At 47.1% G+C, this 22726-nt stretch overlaps 1 protein-coding gene across 1 annotated transcript in view; it reads left to right on the top strand.

Annotated features, from left to right (window-relative positions):
- Positions 1 to 14010: 14010 nt before the first annotated feature.
- Positions 14011 to 22726, top strand: part of ALDH1A3 (aldehyde dehydrogenase 1 family member A3) — a 34056-nt gene continuing 25340 nt past the window's right edge. Inside the window, exons 1-2 of the mRNA XM_058847113.1 lie at positions 14011 to 14140; positions 17483 to 17587. Coding sequence (XP_058703096.1) covers positions 14042 to 14140; positions 17483 to 17587 — 204 coding nt within the window. The 5' untranslated portion in view covers positions 14011 to 14041. The remainder of the gene's footprint in view (positions 14141 to 17482; positions 17588 to 22726) is intronic.

The following is a 22726-nucleotide window of genomic DNA, read 5'->3' as shown; positions in this document are numbered from 1 at the left end:
ACCTTCTGAGATGAATCAACAGCAGCTGATACCAGGACAGATCCTGATCCTTGGCACACCAGTGGATAGGGAGATGGACATCAATAGTCTTTGTGAGTCCCTTCTAATTCAGGATATTCTATGATAAATAAAGCAGGATAACAGAGATCAGGATAAATCATGATCATGCACCCCTCACATTTTCCCTATCCCTGTACACTCAGCTTTTGGTTATCTTTTGCCAGTAAAATGGGTGAAGTAGGTCAGTTAGCAGGGGGAATCACTGGTGTAACACAGGACATCATCCTTTTGCCATCTTTGCCCTGCACATTTTATAATAATTGCCTTCTCTGAGTTGTCACAGGAGCGTGGCAGGAGAGCTGGGGTCAGACTCCACCCGCTGCTGCCCAACCTGCACCACTCATCTCCCTGCAAAAGTCCAGCTCGTTGGCACCAAAGCCACAGGTAGGTCTGAAAAACAGATTTTCACAAAAACACAGTCTGAGTTGAGCTGAAACAAGATCTGGTTTGTTTGTCTAAAATCCTAGCCTTTCACAACACAGACTGGACAGGTCTTCCCTCTGCCCAGTGCTCCCACACACCTAATCCTCCCTAAAACTGTGTTTTAGAGCAGATCAAATACCTTTAGGTTCTTAGAAAGGACTGGTTTTGGCAAATGCACAAATACTTTTCTCAAATGACATAAATATTGTATGTGATTTGCTGCCTTGCCAAAATGCAAACACACACACATGCTCTCCTAACTAAGCAACATTCTTTAAAAGTTAAGATCATTGCTTAGAAAGAAATATAGAGCATTTTATAAATCCAAATTGATCACGCACTGTGTGTGTTGAAAGTATGTACAAAAAATGGAACCCCAAAACTCCATTAAACCACTTCTGAGACAATACATCACTGCACCTTTATATTGCACCAAGGGGTTTAACAACCCTTCTCCAGGAAAATATTTTACTAGGTAACAAAAAAAAAAGTTATTGAAAACATATATTTGATACTTTTGGCAATTCATTTTACTACTTGCATTTCCAATTCATTGGTATAGTTCATGAAAAAAAATATTTTCGCAGTTGGGTCATGTTATTATTTCTCTATTTTTTTTTTCTACTTGAAAGCCATGATACAATTTTTATTTTTTTTCTATGAAACAACAGAGACAAAAGCTGCTTGCCTGGTGATCCAGTGGATGTTTGAGGGTCTTCTGGAAGTGTAGAATACACACAAACATGCCTACAGGAAATTATGGCATCTTTCTGCCTTTCTGGATAACCAAGGTCATATCTGAACCAGCTAAAATGAAGCCAGGAAAGAACTAGTAGGTTGAATTTTCTAAGGAACAAAAAGAAGGTATAATCTACTAGGATATTAAAATATTTTTTTAAATTTGATGATATTGCTTCACATTATCTGAACTGTCCCTGTCACTGATTTGTGTGTGCCTCATCCTCTCCCTGCAGCACTGCTCTTCTCTTGGCTGGTGTGAATGTACCTCCTCAGGAGAAACCCTGGCTTGAACTTGACCTGCCCAGATTCCAGAAGAAGGCAGAGGAATCCCAGGAGAGGAGGAGAAAAGCATTTCCTAAATCAGACAAACAGCACATCTGCACTGCAAACTCAGCTTAGGCTCAGATTCCTTTCCATAGCTAGAGAGTGACTTTCCCCCCAAAGCTGCTGGTGCTTTAGATCATTTGATCCGGGCATCATGGCATTGTGGGCATGCTCCAGGCTTTTGCTTTCCCTTGGGCTGAAAACACACCCATTTTGAAAGAAACCTAAACCATAGGTGGGACCCTCCTGTGCCTGCTTGCCATCCATCCTCCCTTCTCCCTCCCCACCTGCCTCTTTCCTTCACATCTCTTCAGGAAGATTTTGGTGGAGATCTTCCATGCAAACACCTAGGTGGCACATATCCTTGGAAGCATTGGTGACCTGCAGAGCTGGACATCCACACAAGGATTTCTGCTTCATTAACCAAACTGCTCCTGGACTGTGTGTGTGCTCACTTCCTACACCGTGTGGGTAAGTCTGTAACCTTTGCTTTGAGAGAGATACTGTGATTAACCATGAGTACATTGTATCCTTGTTTGTCTGCAGAACAGTGATTTTCCATTTTAATTGCTTCCTGTATGACACATTTTGTTAGGTCCCAGCCTCCTGTCAACTCTTCTTCTCACTGCATTTGTTTCCTGATGTGTGTGTAATTACAACCATGAAAGTCCATCAGCAAAAGCACCATCAGTCTGAAAGATTAACGAATCTCACGCTTTCCCTCTCTCCTCCCCCCAAAATTAGAAAGCCCACTCTGTAGTTTCCAGCACACATCTATCATTACACACCCCTGGGTCTCAGGTAAATTAGCAACCTGATTCTTTTCCCTGCTGTCACTTAGAAGAAAAGGGCTTCTTATTTGCCATCCAAGGAAAAGTACAGTAAACCTAGAGCTAGATAAAAGGGAAGTAATCAAATATATTAAACTGTACTCAGCCAAATCCCATTATTTGTATAGATGTTAGCTGGTGCATTTGAAGAATTAGAGAAGCCTTGTCTTTTATATGAAATAGTACTGCTTGATTGAAAACTGCAATATCTGTTCATGTGCTTATTTAAAATGAGGAGTTCAGCTTTATGGTGAGATATATTTATGCATGAAAGGCAGATATTTTAAAAGGGGTTTCATGTCCTTGCTCTTCCACTAAGCATGTACCATTGGGGTGAGAACAGCATCCCTCTGTGTTTCTTTTAGAGATGGGAAATGCCTCATCAGTGGGGGACTGCTCCTTGGATTATCCTTCTCACTTCTACTTGAAAGATGTGGAGAAAATAGTTTGAGACAAGTCACCTCCTACACATCTGAGGGAATCAACTCCCTGGGGTGTGAGGAACAGCCTATGGGGTGTAGGGATAATGTAGGGGCAGGCTGAGCAGCTGTGGGGAGGGAACATACTGGGCATACCCCATGGACACTATAACTATGGTGAGGCTGTAGGAGAGCACAGAAAGCCTTCAGCTGGTGGTAGGAACCCAGGTTTTGAAAATACATGGACAACATGACAGCAGTGCTTGTGCAAGGGGTACTCCTTCCCTTGGCAGCTGGGTCTGTGGGGAAGGGGGAATGCGCCACCTCTAGACGGCTGCGGTCCGTGGTCACCAGACCTTCCCTTTTGGAAATCCCTCCAATGCCAAAACAGAGGACGCACATCTACTTGGAAAATATATCCAAATATACCCAAATCCACCTCCTCATCCTTATCCACAGGACCAAATTATCTTTGGGGTGTCCCTGTGCAAACAGTGCGAGTTTTGCTGTGAAAATGTTTGATTAAGGTGTTCCAACACAAGCATTGAAATTCAGGTCCATGGATTGAGGGCAAGCTTCCCCTGGACTGTGCTCATGCCAGCACACAGCTTTTCTCAGTTCAGTTTTGTGCTCAGAGGACACTGTTTTGTGTTCTATCCAGCCAGGTAAGTGACAGGGGCTCTTCAGAGAGCCCAGGTTCTTAAGGATGATGACCCAGCTCCCCACCATGACAATGAGTGTACCAAGATGAGGTATATTTTGATCCCAGATTCCAGTTTTACTTTGCTTGTATGAAACATCACAACTCAATGTTGTTTCAGTACTTTGGGGAGAAGAAGGAGGCAGACAAGAGTCCCCACAATGTTTTTTTGCATGCCTGAGTCAAATTACCCTCCCTTCTGCGGGGCTTCTTCTGAAGTAACAGATTGTACTGTAACCAAATATTGCCATCCAGGAAAGCCATTTTCCATCCAGCAAGGAGGCTTCTTCCTTCTCAGCAGCCACTGAAAAGAGCCTTTGTTCTCAGGCTGAACACCTGGAGGGTGTTATCAGCAGTGGCCTCTCCGGGCCAGCGTGCGGAGCAGCTGTGACAAGACCCAGTGGCTTTGGCGTCGGAGCGTCAGCAGCACCTGGCAGCTGCTGGCACCCAAAAAATGTCCTGTCTGGGCCATTGCATGGGCAACTTTGGGTGGTTCCCCTCTTCTGTGGGGACCAGGGTCTCTATTTTCTTTCTTTTCCCTTCCTAGAATGAAAGGCCTCACTCCACAGGGTCTCTGGATAACCTGAAGGACGCGACACCTCTGCAGGGAATGGAGCACAAGCCTTGGCATTACCTTTCTGGAGACACTGGTGATATGAGCTGTGAAAAGCTGGCACAGAGCACCAACACCCTGGGCACATGGTTTGACACTACACCTTGATGGGTAAAAGGTGGAAGTGTTGCCTGGCATGAGAGGTAGGACATTCAGCAGAGAAGGAGTTGCCTGATGTGACCAAGGACAAGATTGCACAGCAGCTGATATGACTCTGGGCACAGCTGTCTGTTCTCTCCATACAGTCAGCACCACTTCTGTCTGTGTCCACAAAAAGACAGACCCACAACTACACAGAAACTCAAGAAAACCCAACTCATTTGGGATTTTACAGGATCTGAAGAAAAATATGTGAGGAAAGATGGAGAGTCAAAAAGCAGAGGCTGTCAGTAGATCTGCCATAGAGTAAACTGGAGAGCTGCTGACGCTGGCTGAACCTGTGCTGGATCTTTGAGGGTTTTTTGGCCTCAGTGGGAATTGTATCTGCAACCTATGAGTCTAGCAGGTCTAGGCAAGTACAGACCTTTCTCAGTGTATTGATTTTCCCCTGAAGCCAAACTGTCCAGATCACCCCCGCCCCCAAAACCCCAACATAATTCTTATTTTCCTGACAACCCAGATAAAGTTTTGACTCCTACAAGGGATTTGACTCCTACTGGGAGATTTCAATGCCTTGTCACAAGATGCACAGCTCTGCAAAGTATCCATTCTGAAGCAGTTCTGCCAAATACCAAAGGAAAATTGCATAACATGAGAAGGAGAAAACCGCAGCTGAAGCTTCATCATCCACAGTGGCAGCTGAGCGTGGACGTCACGAGTTCTTCCATACCCAATGGCATCATTTCCATTTTCTTTGGACTGTAGTAGTGAAAGAATAAACATTTCAAAAGGTTCAAATGAGACTGTTGAGTGCCAGCACTGAGTCCCTGTGAGGTTGGGATAAACTGACAAAATAACATCCTGCAGAAGCTGTGCCTGGGACAAACCACCATTCCTGTGTTCATGTTCTGTGGTTTGTAGCACAGGGGCCACTTTAAACCTTGGTCTCTATCCAGACACCAGTACCAGCTCTCCCATGACTTTATGTTTGCATCTCTTTCTTCTTCATGAAGGGAAAATTTCCAGGTTTGTTCCTTTTAACTTTGTTCATGGTAGCACTCTTGACAGAAGGACTTAGTGCCTATTTAATGTCTTTGCAAGGAAAAGAGAGAAACTTCTCGGTTACATAAAAGTTTGTATCAAAATTCAAGAATCCGGATTAATTATAGAAGACTTGCCTTGTATCATTCAATTTGTTTGAATAGCTTTAAAGATTAAGCAGATCCAAGGCCTAACAGAACCAGAGCCAGTAAGACAATAGCTGAGATTTTCCTTTGAAACAAAATATACAGGTGGTTTCTGTGAGTTTCTGTGTCTATCTGCCCGGCTTTTTTATTTTTATGTCGTATCCAATATCACAGAACCTGGCAGTAGAAATCATATAGCAATTTGTGAAAGCTTGTTGCTGTTCTAGATATCATATAGTCTGTTCCACACCAGCAAAGACAAAACCAATGCCTTTACTCTTCGAGTTTTCATTCAAAAGGATAATGATCTCTGGTAACAAAATATTTGGCAGTAGCATTATTTAAAATGCACAGAGGAAATGTTTGTCCCTAAGTCAAGGGACTGTGGTCACACAGTCTCTATTCACTTGGTATTTACCAGGGAATGCCAAAGGCTAATCTGCAAAAAAGCCCAGGAACAGAGTTAAGTTTATCACACTCCATCCTTCACCCATCCCATTGTAAGGGAATTGAAAAATAGTAATTATTGAGTTTCTCTGTGGCCAGAGAACTTATAAACCGTGTTATACCCAGCAGGCTCTAATGGCTCCTTCGGTAAGTATCTAATTAAGTGGTTGGGGTGTTGGGTTTTTTCCTTCTTTCACAGCATACTTTTGTGTTTTAAAATCCCTTTGCATTAAACGACTTCTCGAGTTTTCCAAATTTCTCACACGCACAGAAGAGGGAAGTAAGAAAAAAAGCGGAGGGGAGATTTCGGTCGTGAGAACAGGAGGCAGAAACAAGGATTCACAAAGGCCAAAGGCAAATCGTCCCCAAAATCTCCATCTAAAACATTGAAAATCGCAGCAACGATTTGCCTGGGACCGTTGGCTGTCTAGAGGGGGAAATAAAGCCAGCCCGAGGGCAATGGCTGCGTTTGGGGGGGACAAGGCTGCTCCCCAAAGCCCAAAGCAGTTACAACACCTCGAGGGTGTTGGTTTGAAGGGTGCAAATCCGGGGTTTGGGCAGTTTTACCGACCCCGCTCGGCATCCCTCGCCCGCCGGTCCCCGCCACCGAGAAATCCCGCTCCACCCCGGGGCAGCGGAACGCGCCGAGCGGTGCCGGGCGAACGCACGATCGGGGCAGGGAGAAACTGTCCCGGGGTAGGAGGAGAGAGCCGAGCATCCGCCCCGCTCCCTCCTCAACTTCGGGAGGGATGCTCGGCTTCGCGGGGGCGGCGGGAGGTGAGAAAACTGCCGATCTCCGGCCCGGAGAGCCCTGCGAATGCTACCTGCTCCCGGGAAAGCGACTTGCCCCGGGAAAACTACGTGCTCCGGGAAAATGCCTCACAGCGAGCCACGGGGCCGGTCCCTGCCGCTGCCCACCGCGGTACCAGCGGACACCGCCTCCCCGCAGCCTCTCTGCTCCTCCGGGCACCACGGGGACGCTCCCGCCCTCTCGGCCGAGCTTAAATCGCCAATAGGTTGGATTTTTTAAACTGAGCCACGTCGAGGTGCCGGAGATGGGCTGGAAGGGGCCGAGTCCCCGGATCCCGGCTCGGCCCCGCATCCCGGCTCGGCTCCGCATCCTGGCTCGGTCCCGGGCGCACCTGCCCCGGGGCTGCGGGTCTCTCCGGGGCTGCTCCTCCCCTGCACCCCCGGTCACTCCGGCCCCTTCTCCCTCGTTAGGGAAGTGTTAGAAAGTTGCTGAAGTGCGAAATGAGCCTGCGAAACCTCGTTGTCCTCATTAAACTCTGACAAGGAGGGTGACAAGAAGCAGCGGAGGGGAAACAATGCGGCAGTGTTGGGGAGAGCCCCGCGCCGGGGCAGCCTTTGTGCCCGCACACAAAAGCTCTTGTTTGCATGTGTTAAAGTCCATTAAACCGCGGCAGCCCCAGGTGCAAACGCCAGCCCGGAGAGGCCGCGCCACCTTCCGCGCCCGCTGAGCGCCGCGGCCGCTCCGCGCTCGGCCCCGGCAGTGGCGGGCGGCGGGGCAGGGGCACGGCCCGGCGGGCTCTTAATGAGGGCCCGGGGCTGGCCCTTCATTAGCGGACATGGGTGGGTTTCGCTCTCTGTGCCCCCAGATTCGCCGGTCCCCCGCCTCGCCGTTAGTGGCAGCGACGGGACACAATGTCGCCTATTGTGCTGCCCAGCCCCTCACCCGAGGGGACACGGATGGGACCCCGCGCACAGCCCGGGGTCGTGGATGCTGACCCGGTGCCAAAGAGCCTGCTGGACAGGGGCCGTGGTTTGGCTTTTTCCCACTGCGGCTTGTGAAGGTGCTTTTGGAAACCCAAGCATCATCAAATCTTCACAGAAAGTGCTGCTAAGGTTAGGAGCAAACTGACCAGGCAACTCCTAGTTCAAACAGCAGAATTCAACCCAAAAGGTGGAAAAGAGAGGAATTATACAGAGAATAGACACAAAAAAAAGCCTTGCACGGGTCAAAGCCTACAAAAACAATCTCATCACAGTGTTACTCTTTCATATGACTGGCATGGCAATTTATCCAAGAAAAAGTATTTCCAGGTTCTGTTGCAACAAGTCCACATCACTTCATCCCCAGTGGTCTGCCAGGGATCTGCCCTGCAGCTATTTTAAATTGTGCTACTAATAACAATTCATTACAGTTGATAGAACTGGGAGACTTGCCTTTTATTTTGCAATTAGACATAAAGGCTCTGATCTGGCAAATGCTCTGCACTGTATGTGAGTAGCTCTTCTGAAGTCATCTGGGACTGTTCATGTGCTTAACATTAAGCCCGTGTGGGTTTGCAGGATCAAGGTCTGAGATGGGATCATCTCTAAGGATGTTTGTTTACCTGCTCTGTTCTGTATTTTCTAGATTCATGACAGCGCCCTGCAAAACCATTTCTCTGGGAAGAGCTGGTATGTCTCGAATCAGCTGGGCACAGCTCACAAGTACCATTCTGAAACTGAGTGATTCTTCCCGTAAACAAAAGTGGTTTGCAGGAGCTTGATTCAGGAAGACATGACAGCACTGGGGACGTTGCACTGCAAACTGTTCAGCTGTGTGAGCCTGTGTGTACTGAGGCGTTAATGCAGAACTGTTGGGCATTGGGCCCAGAACAGATGTGATGATGAGTGAGAGCAAAGAGACAGGGAGGAAGGAGCAGAAGAAGAAAGAACATTTTAGGCTTCTCAGTTCCTGCCTAGACAACCACTGCTTCCAAAACCTGGGCACTGTCCCCATTTGCCTCTTATCAGGAGAAAGTAGGAAGCAACATGATCTGTGGAGAAAATGAACATATTTGTTTTTTTCATTTGCCAATCATGCAAACAATAGCTGTTTGTAGGTAAATAATCCTAGGTCTGCATCGCCAGATCAATGCAGGGAGTGGTTCCCATCAGCTCTGCGGTGCCAGACACACTGAATGGTTTGTAAGGAAACAGGTCCTTGAACTTCTCCACGGCACAGACACTATCTTAGTAGGTTATCTCACACTTGCTTCTGTTCCTGTTCCCATTCTCCTCATCTTCCAATGATTGGCCTGGGAGGGAGAAGTGAAGACTAGAGGAAATAGACCTTCAAAAAAAGGCTTCAAAATGTTCATCTGTTTGTTATTTCCTTGCCACTTACTTTTCTAATTTACTTTTGGAGCCAGGCTAGCTAAAGGAAAGGCCAATCCTTGTGCACAGTCGCAGTTTAATACCTACGACATGCATGAAGAAAATTAATTTGACTGAGGATTTTGCTTCATGAAGTAATTACAGCACAAAGCATAAAAAGGCTGTGTTTTGTCTTGAGCCGCCAAAGTCCTGGTTTGCATCATGAGGTCATGTTTAGGATTACGAATGTTTGCACAAACAGCATCTTACAGTATCTCACATCGCCTCTCTCCACCTTTACTAACAGGACTTTTGGAGGTGGAGAGGAACAGGAAAAGAAACTGTTCTTCAGTCCCAGATGTGTTAAAATAGAAGCTTAAACCCACAGGGCACGAGAAGGGCAACACAATTATGGGAGGGTGCTGGGTTCATGGGGCTGCTCACAATCCAAAATATATCCCATGTCTACAACCCATCTCCACTACTCTCAGTAGAGAAGGGTTGTAGCAGGCACCAGCACAGACCAATTGAGGTTGGATTGATACAAAAAACCCCCATAAGACATAAACATAAAAACATAAAAACACATAAGACATACCATTTCCATGGTATCTTCAAGACAGGCTGATCTTTTTTATTTTGACCTTTTAAGGCACCTCTCTGGATTCAAATCCTTTTGAAATTGTATGTGAATACTTTGATAAACTGAGTAGAGCAAGTTTCAGTAAAAAATGGCAGATTTTTTCATTAATTTGGTGATATTTGCAATGTGTTTCACAACTGAAGGCAGCAGCTCAATTATCACTGTCTTGCAACCAGAATATATTTGGAAAAACAAAGCAAATCAAAATGTGCTGGCAAAGCACATCTCACTGCCTTCTTATGGCTGGTCCTTATCAATCAGTCACTTCAGCTACCAGGGAGCCCATAAAGTGCCCATCACACCACAGTTCAAAACAGTCCATTCTGCTACTACCCCATCTCACAGCAAATTGGGTCAAGACTGATGAAAAGTATGGATTTTAAGTTTCCTCAGAAGAATTAACTCAAACTCTAGAGGACTACCCATGGGAAATAATAGTTACAGGAATGGTAAACATACAAAGAACCAGAAAATTCACAGATTAAAGTCACTGGGAAGCAATGCACTCACCAGCACTTTCTGCCTTACCTGGGTGTTTAGGTGGGAGATCTTCAGATCCACCCTGTGCAATGACTGCTGGAGCTGAGCTCTGAATATCTGTCATCAAAGCACTCAGGCTGTGGGTGACTCACATCGGGAAACCGAAATTATGAAGACCCTTTTTTTATTCATCACTGTCTGCCTTCTTTCCTCACTGATAATACAGGGTCAGCATCTTCTCAAAATGACTGGAAAAGGAAACAGTGCATGTGAAACTCTCAGACACTGCTGTCATGAGCACCATGGAAAAACCATACGGAAATGAATAATTTTGTGCCCAAAGCACAGTTTGAATAACAGGCAGTAAAAAGCCCCTTCGCTGCACATTAAACAAGAGGAGAATAAATCATGAGGGGAGCTGCTCCCTCAGGAGCAGCAACCATTGCCAATGCAGAGTGAGGGGGATGCCTGTAGGAAAAGGGTGTGGATAACTCAATTACAGTTCATCTGGATGAGGAAAACCAGGCAAATTCTGGACACTCCAGGCTGCTGAATGCTGGAGCGTAGAGGCTCAGTAGCCTTTCAGAGTATATTGTTTCACACACGTATTTATGTTTGTGTGTGCATGGGCTTCGGGGTATATGGAGAATAAGTGGGATAAGCTTTGGCTTTGTGCCAGGTTGACTACTCTTCACAGCTACAGCACTGCTGGTCAGCTGGAAGCACAGGCTGAAGTCTAGAAGAAAAAAAAACTTTGAAATATCAACTGATCAGTTTGTAGAGTATCTGTCAATGGCTACAGCCTCACTGGCTGGGCAAACATAGCCCTCTAATGTGTGCTTCACTGCCAAATCTGTCTTCATCCATGGGACAGGATGCCAAAGGGGTCTAGAAACACCTTATTTCCAGGTAGTGTGTAGATGTCTTCACTGACCCTTTGTATCCCTGCACTCCTGGGCTGGAGCCAGGGCATAAGATACAGCAGAGTGTATTTGGAGGAGTTACCACCAGCAATATCCCATTCATTAAGGTTAAATAAGGTTGGGAAGTAAGAGAAATTAATTCCTACAGGGACACTTGGCATCCCTAAGAGACAGGGAGACTGTTATATCATAGCAGGAACGTGTCCTAGGACTGCACTTGGCACAGACAGGCAGGACAGCACAGAGAGCTGTGCTCAGGTCTCACTCATGGTGGCAAATTTAAGAGTGCACATGTCCACAGTGCACAGTAGGAAGGTGATCTCTGTTCTGCTTGGCAGAGCAGAGCTGGTGTACTGACAGTGTAAAAACTCTCTGTGAGATACAGCTCTGCTGAGCAGCTCCAGGGAATGCACAGCCATTGCTGTCACTGCAGCAGGTTAAGGACACAATGCCAAGATCTCTGCAACAGCAGAACACAGCAGGGTGACTCAGTGGTGTAACCTCTCATCAATGGATGCTTTTCCTCGTGCCTGTGTTTCTGACACATTGATCCTGTTGCAAACCTAGGTAAAACCCATTTTTTCAGTCCCTCTATCCAAGTGGTGGCATGGCACTCCTGAGGCCCAGGAATGAATGTAAAACGTCTCACACTTGTTCTGATCAGGGCTCTGCTGATGCATTTAAAGCTTCTCCCACTCAGAAGTCTGGAGATGTACTTCCACCTCTGTGGATCTGGTAGATGCACAAAAGACACATCTGGTGACAAAAGACATATCTCTTCTGGGGCTGGTGGACTTCCTGCTTAAGCCAGGATTGAGTTTTCCCAACAAGGGACCAGTCAGTGTCCACAAAACTCTTTGACAGCAGAACATTCTGTTACTCTTCCTGTGACGTTATCAGAGGAAACACTGCACACAGTTATGTATATCCCTTAAAGTCTATTATTTCAGCTCATTCGTTTGTTGCTGATTCACTTTGTACAACCTTTTAAAAGTCTTACACATCCCCAAACCCTGTACATGGAATTTCTGCTTTAGATGTATCTCACACTACACCAACATTAACTCGAAGACGCAATAATTTTCCCAGGAGAGTCCTGTATAAAATCTTTCTCATCAGAGATAAGAGACAAGGTCATTCCTCATGAGACAGCCCACTGGAATGACTCTTTAGATACTGCTTGTTCTGGAACTTCTTATTCATCATTCTCCTCATCCTGATATTTTGTCCTCTAATTGCACAAGTACTTTCCACCTCCTCTGAGTGTTTCTGTGGGCAAGGTACGGACAGAAATGGATACACTCTTCACTGGGACTAGGAATACATTGGGATTTGGCTAAGAGATTTCTTCTAGTTTGTGTACATTTGTAGCTTTTGTGGGAAACAGCAACTGGACAGCTAAAACCAGACAGCTTAGAAATAAATATTTCTGCACCAATCACCATCAGATAGGTTTTCACCTGGGCAGAGGATCTCCAAAAACATTTTCAAAGCTGCAGGGAGTGGGAGATGATTCATCAAGGTACTTTCCCTTCTGAATCAGCACTAAATCTACGCCACTGTGATATCACGGGCTATCTGCCTTTGGAAGCTCTGAGTATTTTTAAATATTCTAACAGCAAAGTGCTGACTATTGCTGGGGATTACAGATTCTGCAGAACATTTTGGAAGATAACTTCTGGCATCTTGCCACTTGTTATATGGAAAATATGTTGTATTATCTTCCATGTGTGTGGGGGTGTGAGGGTGCTCCGAGTGTCCTGGCCCTCAGCCTGCAAAGACTTACACATATTTTATGCAGAATAAAGTTAAGCAATACATAATGAACTTGTTCAGGCTCAGAGCCTAGATCTGTCACTTAAGACATGTTCCATATCCTTCAGGACTTCTCGAAAGACAGCATCTTTCTCAGCACTCCAAGTATGCTACTGTGAGCACCATGCTGGAGTGGGACTCAAGTTATTATATGCTATTATCAGTGTAGGACTTTGCACTGGAAGGGCCTGGTCCTGCCCCAGTTGGCTGGAGTCCTTTGACTGGGATAGTCAGACTGGAATGGTGAAACTGGTCCCAGACTTCTGTACCCACACAGGAATGTGGAGAAGCTGCTGTCAGATGCACATCAGACATTTGATGTCATGTTCTTCTCTTATTATCAGTCCTCGAAAGATCTCCAGAGGCACTGAGTTAAGGATGAGGTGTAGCAGGTTGAGGTAAGGATGTCAGGGCACCAGGAATAGCAGAAAAAGACCCTTATTGCTGGGAGACAGTGGTTTTATTCCCTGCAAGGGTCCTCCCATGAATGACTTCTGGGTGGGTTTTGGTGGGACGCAGAAGCAGAAGGCAGCAGAGGGCACATCCTCCCATGCCTGCCCCAGTGTCACTCTTACAGGGAAGCCAGGGTGGCTGCTCTACTCCCCAAAGCCCATCTGGGCACATCCAGCTCCCCTCCCTCACTGCCCTCGGCTGCGGGGAGCCCTGAGGGAGCCCTGCGGGAGTCCTGTGGGGAGCAATGTCAGAGCCGTGTGTGGAGCTCTGAGGGAGCCCTGCAGGATTGCGGGGAACAGCACGGGGAGCCCTGAGGGAGCAATGTCCGAGCCCTTTAGGGAGCCCTGAGGGACTCCGTGGAAAGCCTGAAGGGAACCGTTTATGGCCTGAGGCGAATCCTGAGTAGACTCTCTTGCAACCCTGTGGAGAGCTCTTTGGAAGCCCTTTGGGATCCTGAGGGGAATCCTTTGGGATCCTGCGAGTCGCCCTTCGGGAGCCCTTTGTGACCCCTGTGGGGGCAGCGGGGCCGGAGCGCTGTGGGGGCCCCGAGGCGGCGCGCGGGCGCCCCCCCCGCCCCTGCGGCGCGCGCGGAGCCTCGGCGGGGCGGCGCCGCCCGTCACCTGCGGCCGCGCGAGGGGCCGGGGCGGGGCGCGGGGGGCGGGGCCGGCGCGCGAGGCGGGGGGCGGCGGCCAATGGGGGCGGGCGGGCGGCGCGCGCGGCGCTCTTAAGGCGGTGCGGGCGCTGTCAGCGGGCAGAAGGCGCGCGGGCTCGACGGCGGGGCGATGGCCGCCCTCAACGGTGCCGTGGAGAACGGGCAGCCCGACAAGAAAGTGCCCCCGCTGCCGCGGCCCCTGCGCAGCCTGGAGGTGAAGTACACCAAGGTGAGCCCGCCAGGCGTGGGGCGCTGGGCGGCGGGTGGGCTTCGCCGTGGTGTCGCCGATGCTCCGTGGAGTCAGGGTGGCGGTGAGGTGTTATATTTTTAATACAAAATTTCCACCCTCAGTGTTGTTTTTCTTAGCTTCATTTATTCCTTCTTCTATCTGAGATAGCAGGTTTATGGGGGTTTGAGGTTGAGCAAGCAGATGACAGTGGCATTTCTAATAGAGCAACACTTGCCGCAATCCCTGTTGCCCGAAATCTACCTTTTTCTTTTTAATAAAATAACTCCACCAAAACTGTTGCTTTCCCCAGGCGCCTGGGCTCCTCTCCCTGGCTGTGGCGCCTGACACCATCTTCCCCTCCCAACCTACCCGTGAACGCCTCCAGCTCCTCGCTGGCGCTCAGCAAAATCCGATTTGGATGGGGTGAGCCTGGGCAGGGCGAGGAGAGCTTTATCCCTCAGGAAACCTTTGCTGGGCTTGTGTTCAAGCGTCCTTGACCCACAGCTCCCCTGTGGGAAGGTGGCTCCGTGCCAGTGGTGGGTTTGGGTGGTGGCGAGCACAGGGCTGGTGTCCGGCAGGACTGGGCCTTGTGGAAAGGCTCTGCCGTGAGACTGGAGCCATCCTGCAGCTCCACAAGAGGAGCAGTGCTCGTGTCGGTGACTCTTCATCCCAACTCCATGGCCTCCCCACGGGATGTGCAGTCGGGCTCTGAACCCACACAAACCCTCACCTCCCTGCTCTCCATTGAGTTTATCTTTTAATAGTTGCCCCTGACCTTTTGGTATAAATGAAAAGCTCCTGAGCTTGATATCTCTGTCCCTCAGAGGTGGGGCTGGCTTGGAGCTGAGCAGGGCTGCAGAAATCCCTGCTCCCAGTGCAGCTGTAGCTCTGCGATTGCAGAGTCGCTTTTTGTTCCACAACAGCCTGACCCACTGCCTTGCGCGGTGGGGAAAGTGTCCCAGCTGGTTATGCTGCTGAGGACCCTTGGCTGCCATAATTTCAACTTTTTCCCTGGACTACAAGAGCTGGAGGGGCTGAATGAGTGTGTTGCTGTTGCATTTTTGTGTTAAGTATTAGGAAAAAACAAAATTTGAAGCTCATTCCCTTGAAGCGAGAAGGAGTGAACAGCGGTAGTTTATCCAGCGAGGTGTTGATTTGAATTAGGCATCCAAAGTATTGAAATAGATTAGCAATTAGGAGTAATCACTGGACTAGATTAATTTTTAACATCCGAAATTTATCTACTCTTTATTTGTCAGATAAACTCGTCATTTAGCAGCAAATTGGATCTGCAGCTGCTGATTGCGGAATGGCGTAATGCTGCACAAACAGCTCTTTCCTGCGTCCAAAATGGACACGGCCATTTGAGTTCTTCTTAAACATCCAAATGTTCTGGTTTTTGTTATTTTTATTGTTGTGAACACTTTTAAACACTCCTTAGGGATCTTATCCTGCAGCCGTGTATGTTTTAAAACACGCAGTTTGTGCTCCACAGTTTTGCCAGAGACTGTGAGCGCTAAAAGAGTCAAGGTAGTATCTTTAAAATAGAAACCAACGTAAACTAAAAGTGTGGGTTTGATGTTTGATCTGATGCTCCTGGTGCATTGGAGAAAATAATGAGCAGCAGTCAATTTTCATAAAGCTGTGAGGAGTTTTGTGCAAGCTCTGAGTTTCACCAGATGTTTACAGCTGACAGCATGCTTCCCTGTGCCTAGAGGAGGTTTTTATTTTTGGTTCTACCAGTTATGGGGCTGGGGGAGAGGCAAAGTTTTCCAACAAAGATCTTTCTTATTGAGCAGCTTAGTGCTTGTCATGGGTGTGTGATGGAAGTGATCTGTCCACAATTCCTTGTCTCAGATTTTGGCTATGAAGCATGAACTGCTGATATACTGTTTGATTTGATTTCAACTCTTGGCACCAAGGACTCGTGATATGTGGTGGTTTCCCAGAAATGTTGCCAGTGTATATGTTACATTTAAAACAGCCTGATCCTGTCACTCTTGTGTTTTATTACTTAGTAGGAACATCACTTTCTCACAGAATTAGTGTTGAATGCAAAGGAAAAATCAGTATCCCTTCCCAATGCTTAGTTTATAGTGAGTATATACCTGATATTGCAATTTTATGGTTCCTGTCAGATTTCTCACATTTATAATACAACTTTTCTTCATTTGGGAAATGAAGAAAAACAGAAGTTAAAATGTGTAAATGTTAAGATGTATAACGGAGGTAGTTTGCGAGCACTGGTGTGTTAAACTGCAGTCAATATTTCTAACATTGTATCTTTTCTTGTGACTTCTCTTGGCAACATTTTTTGTGAAGTTTTCTTTTTCTCAGCCTTTGTGAAACAGGTGGGTCCAGCAGTGCAGCTTCTACACCAATTGCTCTTTTGATGCTTTATGCAGAAATAGTAAGAAAAAGTCCTTTCAGGAAAGAAAACTATGACCCAAAGCAGTGGGAATTCCGAGTGTAAGAGATGCAACATTAATCTCCTGGTGGTGTGTAGAGACTCATAAACAAGATTGCAAATGTGGATGGCTTCCAAATAAAAGTACTAGCTTACAGCCACTAGCAGGCTACTAATAAAGATTACTTCATCTAATCTTATTTCAAGTATATTTATAAAATATAACACTGCCAAGTCAGATCACAGTGTGGATAAGATGCATGTTGAATCGATTAATTGTATATAGGTATTCATGTTCTGTTTATAGTGAGTAACAGCACTCCAGTATTTAATGCATTTTCAGTTACGCAATGCTGGGACTGTTTGTTCTTGCTCTGGAAATGCAATATTTTGAAACACTTAAATCTTGTCACAGATGACTCCAAGTGATGTGGGAGGCTTGATCTGGCCTGTGACAAGGCATGGTGAGGTATAACCGAGCCAGAACCCGCCTCCAGCGGACACTGCTGGAGAGGGGAGCAAGCTGTGGCGGTAGCCCAGGGCAGGGCACAAACAGCCAAGTAATAATTGTCCAGCAACATGTAACAAGGGGCTCCCTCTGCCTCAACCATACAAGTTTCTCCTGGTGTCTGCTTGCTGTTCCCATGGAGATGTATTTCAAAAACTGCCCATTTCTCACTGCCAAATCCCAGTGTTGTTCTGTGTGGGACCCTTGCTCTGCCTTCCTCTGGCTCAAAACTAGCTGGGTGCACAAAGTTTGTAGAAATAATTCTGTATTGCCAGCAGTGTCCCTGGGAGAGAGACTGAGTGCACTTGACTCTGCCATGGGTGGAAGTTGAAGAGCACCTGAACCCTTGAGGAGCACTTGTGGGTTTTTTTATCTGTATCAGTTTTTCTTTCTCCTGCCCATCCCACTCCCCTTGCTCTCTTTTCAGATATTTATTAACAATGAATGGCACGAGTCTACAAGTGGAAAGAAGTTCCCCACCTACAACCCTTCAACGCTGGAGAAAATTTGTGACATCGAGGAAGGAGATAAGGTAAGTGTTGTTGGACAAACTGTGCAAAAGACATTGCCTAGGGGATTTTTTTGTAGGGAAGCATACAGAGGAAAATCTGGCTTTTAACAACATCCATCTGGCCAGCCTGAGCTGGAGGTCTGGGACACTGGATGTGCTGCCCAAGAATTACATGGGTTGGGAGGCATCAATCCTGTCCAGAGGCACTTTCCCTGATAGGAACTGGCTGCTGAACACTGTCAGAGGAATGAGACTGAGCATCATTCTTGTGCCATAGACTGGAAGGAAGTAGCCAGCCTGAGGAAATAGCAATGATGGTGTGTGCACACCCCTGACAGGATTTGGGCCCTATGTTGGGGGTGGTTTATACTCCAGCTGCAGGGCAACCTGTTGAAGACACTGAACTGAAACTCACCCTTTTTTAAACACAAATAACCTGAGTACTTGGGGGAATTTAAGCTCAGTCATGTGAACACTGACCACTTGCTGCTGGAGATGTGGTGCTACTTTTCCAGCTGGTATTGTGGGTTCCGGTCTCCTGCACAAAAGGAGCAGTTCTCACTAAAACCAAAGTAGTATCTCAAGGGCTCTGGTAGTCCCTGGCTGCCCCTGGTGTGCTGTAGAGTAACACAAGATGTAACTGCTTGGATTTGGTAACAGTCTGAGGTGAAGAATAATCCCATGTGACACTTTTTTTGTCCAAAGCAGCTCATCATGTAGTATGGGCCAACTGGTCTGACCTATGGAAAAGAGCTGGGCCAACATCTGGCTTTGTGCAGGAAGTCATGAGAAGGTGATTCACAGCTGCTGTGCTGTGCCAGGGCTTTGGTAGCTCATTGCTGTGGGCAGTAAGTGATGGGCAGTGTGGCCATTTCTGCCTGCACTGAAGTCTTTTTCTTGGTATTCAAGCTTGTCCAGTGCATGTGAGGCAGCCTCCAAGACTTATTGCCACTGGGGATCTGTGCATCCATGGGGCAATTACACATCGAGGCAGAGCCAAACATTATGTGTAATTTCTTTATCCTGACTGGGTAGGACACAACTGTGTTTAATTGCAGTGGCATGTAAACAGTGGAATTGAAGCTGACTCTGATGCAACTGTATTTTGATAGGCAGAAACCATGACGTTGTTATTGTTCCCTGAGCTAAGTGTCTCCTCAAGCAGCTACAGATTATTACATGAGCAGTTTGTGCCTGCTTCAGAATGTTGGCTAAAGAAAATTGTTATACACAACTAACAGGCTGGTTTTGCCTACTTGATATTTGTCCCTGTCAGCTTCTAGCTTGCAGGGGATGACTGTAAACTTTTCCAGTCAGTGGAGCTCTCTCCCCCTGAATACCCACCATAGGTGACTGATTTCTTAGTAGAAATTGCAGCCAAAATGTAAGCTAGCTGTGCTTTGGGTGCTAAAAGCCTCTTCTCTACATTATACCTTTTAAAACATTATTTTGCTCTAACTAGGTTTTTCCAAGAAACTGAGTGGGGATTAGACCTGGATCTGGATTAATTAAAAAGAGTCATGGGTGACAACCATCCCCAACTAGCTGTTTGCCTTTTGGTGACACTTGACTATGTCCTACTCTCTTCTGGCAAACTAAGGTCCCTGAGGCTTCCCTTGCTCTGGTTCATCCCCTTCTGGGGCTGTAACTCCAGTCTGCTGGTGTCACCATAGGAAGCTGTGAGTTATGTTTGGTGTCCCCATGTGCCTCTGTACTTGCTGTGCTGTCCAGTGCCACTGCAGGGGTGGTGGTTACTGCTACTGGCTCTGGCTTCAGCTGTGCTCTGCCAATGTTTGGCTCTGCCTTCATTGCAGGCTGGGAGCAGAGCTCCCCTTCCTAAGCCCTGAACAGAAACCTGCCCCTCCCTGGCCATGCAGAGTGTTTTGCTTAGGCTGCACGTGAGGGGTGGAAATTTGGCAGCCGATATCTCAGTGATGACAGTTTAGTCTGGTGCTGAAAGTTGGCCAATGCTTAAGCCTAGAAGCAAAGGTTTTGTTATCTGTTCTTTAGTTACAGAATTGTCCTTGATGGGACAGTTGAGGGATAAAGAAAAGGCTGTGTGGAAAACGAAGCCCTGAAAATAAAATGGTGGATGTTTCCACTGCATGCTGGATACCTTGCAAATAAAAGCTTAGTGTCCAACTGTTTGCCAGGTTGATAATGGAAAAGGAGAAACTCTGGTGCTGTCCTTAACACTTGGAGACAGGCTTTTTTCCTTCTAGCAGCTTGCTGACATCCATCAAGGGCAGGGGAAAAGTGCTACTTCCTCAAAGGAGTGCCCAGCTCAGTTGCCACAGAGCATGGGCAGCAGGTCCACAGCTGTGACTGTCAAGTCTCTGTCATGATCATTTCTAAACAGTTCACTCTTGTGTGGATCTTTGAAGGGTTGTGAGAGGGATTTCTTCACAGTCAACCTGTCCCCTTCAGATTATAGTAGCAGGCTGAGGTAAGACCACAGCCGACTTGCAACACCCTCAGTAATGATTTTGGACATTTCAGGCTGTTAGGATGCTGTTTGTAGGTGTTTTGAATTTGAGTTTGGAACTTTAAAGCAATTCAATGTGTGGACTGTTTGCAGGGGAGCAGATCAGGGAACCTCTTCTAACTGAAAAACTTGTGCCCTATGTCAGAAGAGTTCCTTTCCAAAGATGTGCATAGGGGAGGCTTTTTGAAGAAGTCAGTAGGTGAATTGAAGAAAGAGGGTCTCCAGTGGGTGTGCTCCATTCCTGGCACATCTCCTCACTGGAGCACTCTGGGGCACCCTGAGACTGAAGAAGAGCAAGGCATTTTTGCAGGTGTTTTCCCCACTCACACAGCCAGTGGGGTGATTGTCTTCACTGTGCTCTGCAGCCTGCTGCTGGGACAGGAGAGAGGAAAAGAGGATGGGAAAGAAAAAAGGAGCAGCAATGAGCAGGACTTGAGGTAGAGGAGGAAGATGGACGGGGCAACTTAGAACAAAGAACAGTGTTCAGTTTGTTCAGGGGGGAAGGTATGTGATTGTGTAACTGGGGGTTGTATCATAACTCAAACATCCCAGGTGGATATGAAGGTTTGCAGGCATTTCTCAACACTGTAAAGACTTTGCAATCTTAATATTCTTAGTGGAGCTTTTTATGTAATGCTCAGTAAATCTGTTATAGGTCCAAGTGGAGCACCAGGATGCATGGATCTCCACCTCCTGTGGTTTTGTGCACCACAGGGTGTTCCTGGCACCTTGACAGTTCAGAGTCACTTTGTCACGCCTTGTGCCTACCTATTGCAACATGCCTGCAATGAACATGCCATTCAGACTCCCCTAATGCCTAGTCATAACAGGATGGATTAAGAATGGCATTTCAGCCTTCCTGAAGAATTTCCTTGTTTTTGCTGGTCTCTCAGGCCTATTGAGGCTGTGCAGAAAGGCTCTCAGGATATCACTTGGTTGTGCTACCCCGAGGGTGTTTAGGGAAAGCCTGTTTTCCTGTGTGACAGTGACTGCAGGCTCTGAGCCACTATTTGTACCCAGAATGTCTGAGAAAGATGGCTGTCTTTACTTTTGTCTCTACAGGAGAGCCTGTTGCAGCAGGGCTCCCATTTGCAGGATTCCCAAATGCTCCCGTTTTTAGAGACTGGGGAAGATCTGGGCATGCACTGAAGTCCTCTGCCCATGCAGTTATCTCACTCTTGTTTTGAGTGCCAGGGTAGAGGGAAGACCCTCACTACCAAGGGCATTGTGCCACTGCAGACCCAGTTCCCTGTACATCAGTGCTCCCAGCCTGGTTGCAGAACTAATTAATTGCTGCTAAGGAAATACTTGTTCAAACCTGGCACACTTATGTTCCTTTTCCTGCTCTGTCACATAAAATATTGCCTTTTTTCAGCTTAAGTCTTCATTCCAGCAGGCAGGATGAGGGATACAGAAGAGGCTGGTGGTGCCTTCTGGCTCTTGTGATGCGCCAGGCTGAATCCAGATCAACTCCAGCAGAGTGAGCCATTGAAAGGCCTGTTGTGCCCATAGGTGATGGGCCCCAGGCAGGACCTGCCTGTGTGCTCAGTGGCTCTGGACACCTCTGCATCACCAGCATCCTGTGCCGTGAGCCATACTGTGACAGCACAAGTTTCCTCCAATGGCTTCCCATCAGTGCTCTTCCAAAAGGATGGATTTCTTTTCCTGACAGAATAGGTCAGACTGTTTCAAAGCTGTATGGTTTCTTTGTAAAGAAATGGAGCCAAATTTAATGTAAAGTGCCATTGTATTGGGTGGTAACTTGCAGGTTTGACCATGAACTTTTTAAGAATGCAATGTGTCTCCCTACAACATTTTTTTCTTGAGCACCACACACCCCCCACCATGAGGAGGGTGTGGCCAGATCTTGTTGGATCAGTACAGAGGCTTATTTCCTAACTGTAGCCAGCCAAGACTTGAGAAAAGGTATCGATGAGAGCAACTGGTGAAGTGCTGGGAGGAGTGATCAAAGTCTGACACCCTCCCTCCTTTCCCACCCTTTCAAGCCATATATTGCAGTGAGGTGCAAGTTCTCCATCAGCTGAAGTGACACTTGGTCTGTGCCAGACCTTACATACAGCAGGAGTCTGTCCAAAGCTTTATCAATGCTTGGGGTACAGCCTTGGCCTTGTGGTTGTTGGTGGCAGTGTTCCCATAGATTCTGTTGGATTGGGAGCCCTTGGCTTCACTTTTTTAATCAATGTATCTGAGGTGAAGAGAGGAGTCCAGGGCATACTGTGGCCAGAGCAAATGCATGAAGCTCTGAGGGTGATGGTGTGGGAAGACAGGGAAATTTGTTCCCCATTTGGTTAGTAACTTTGTTAAATGGAGGTGGATTTGGTCCAGAAGATGGTAAAGCTGTTGGGAGGTGAAGGGAGAATAGCACTAAGTGTGTGCAGGGAAATCTCTTTGTCATAGCACTGAGCAGTAAAACCTTTCCCATCTGGTAGAAATGTTCTGGGAATTTGTTCTAGGATCTAAGGGTGATTTTTAGTGTGTTAACTGCCTTGGCATGGGCTCTAGGGGAACTAGATGGTGGGATCTGAGCTGTAATTACTTCCCTGGGTAAAATCTTGATCTCATGGGGGATTTTCCTGCCCATACTTGTTTAGAGGAGGCTAATTCATGTAGGTCAGTGGACTGTCATGATTCTTCATCCTCCCCCAGTGTCACAT

This window comes from Poecile atricapillus, chromosome 11 (assembly GCF_030490865.1).
Source record: "Poecile atricapillus isolate bPoeAtr1 chromosome 11, bPoeAtr1.hap1, whole genome shotgun sequence".
NCBI classification, from domain to species: Eukaryota; Metazoa; Chordata; class Aves; order Passeriformes; family Paridae; genus Poecile; species Poecile atricapillus.
Note: the sequence above shows the minus strand (reverse complement) of the source record. Positions and strands in the feature narration are given on the sequence as shown.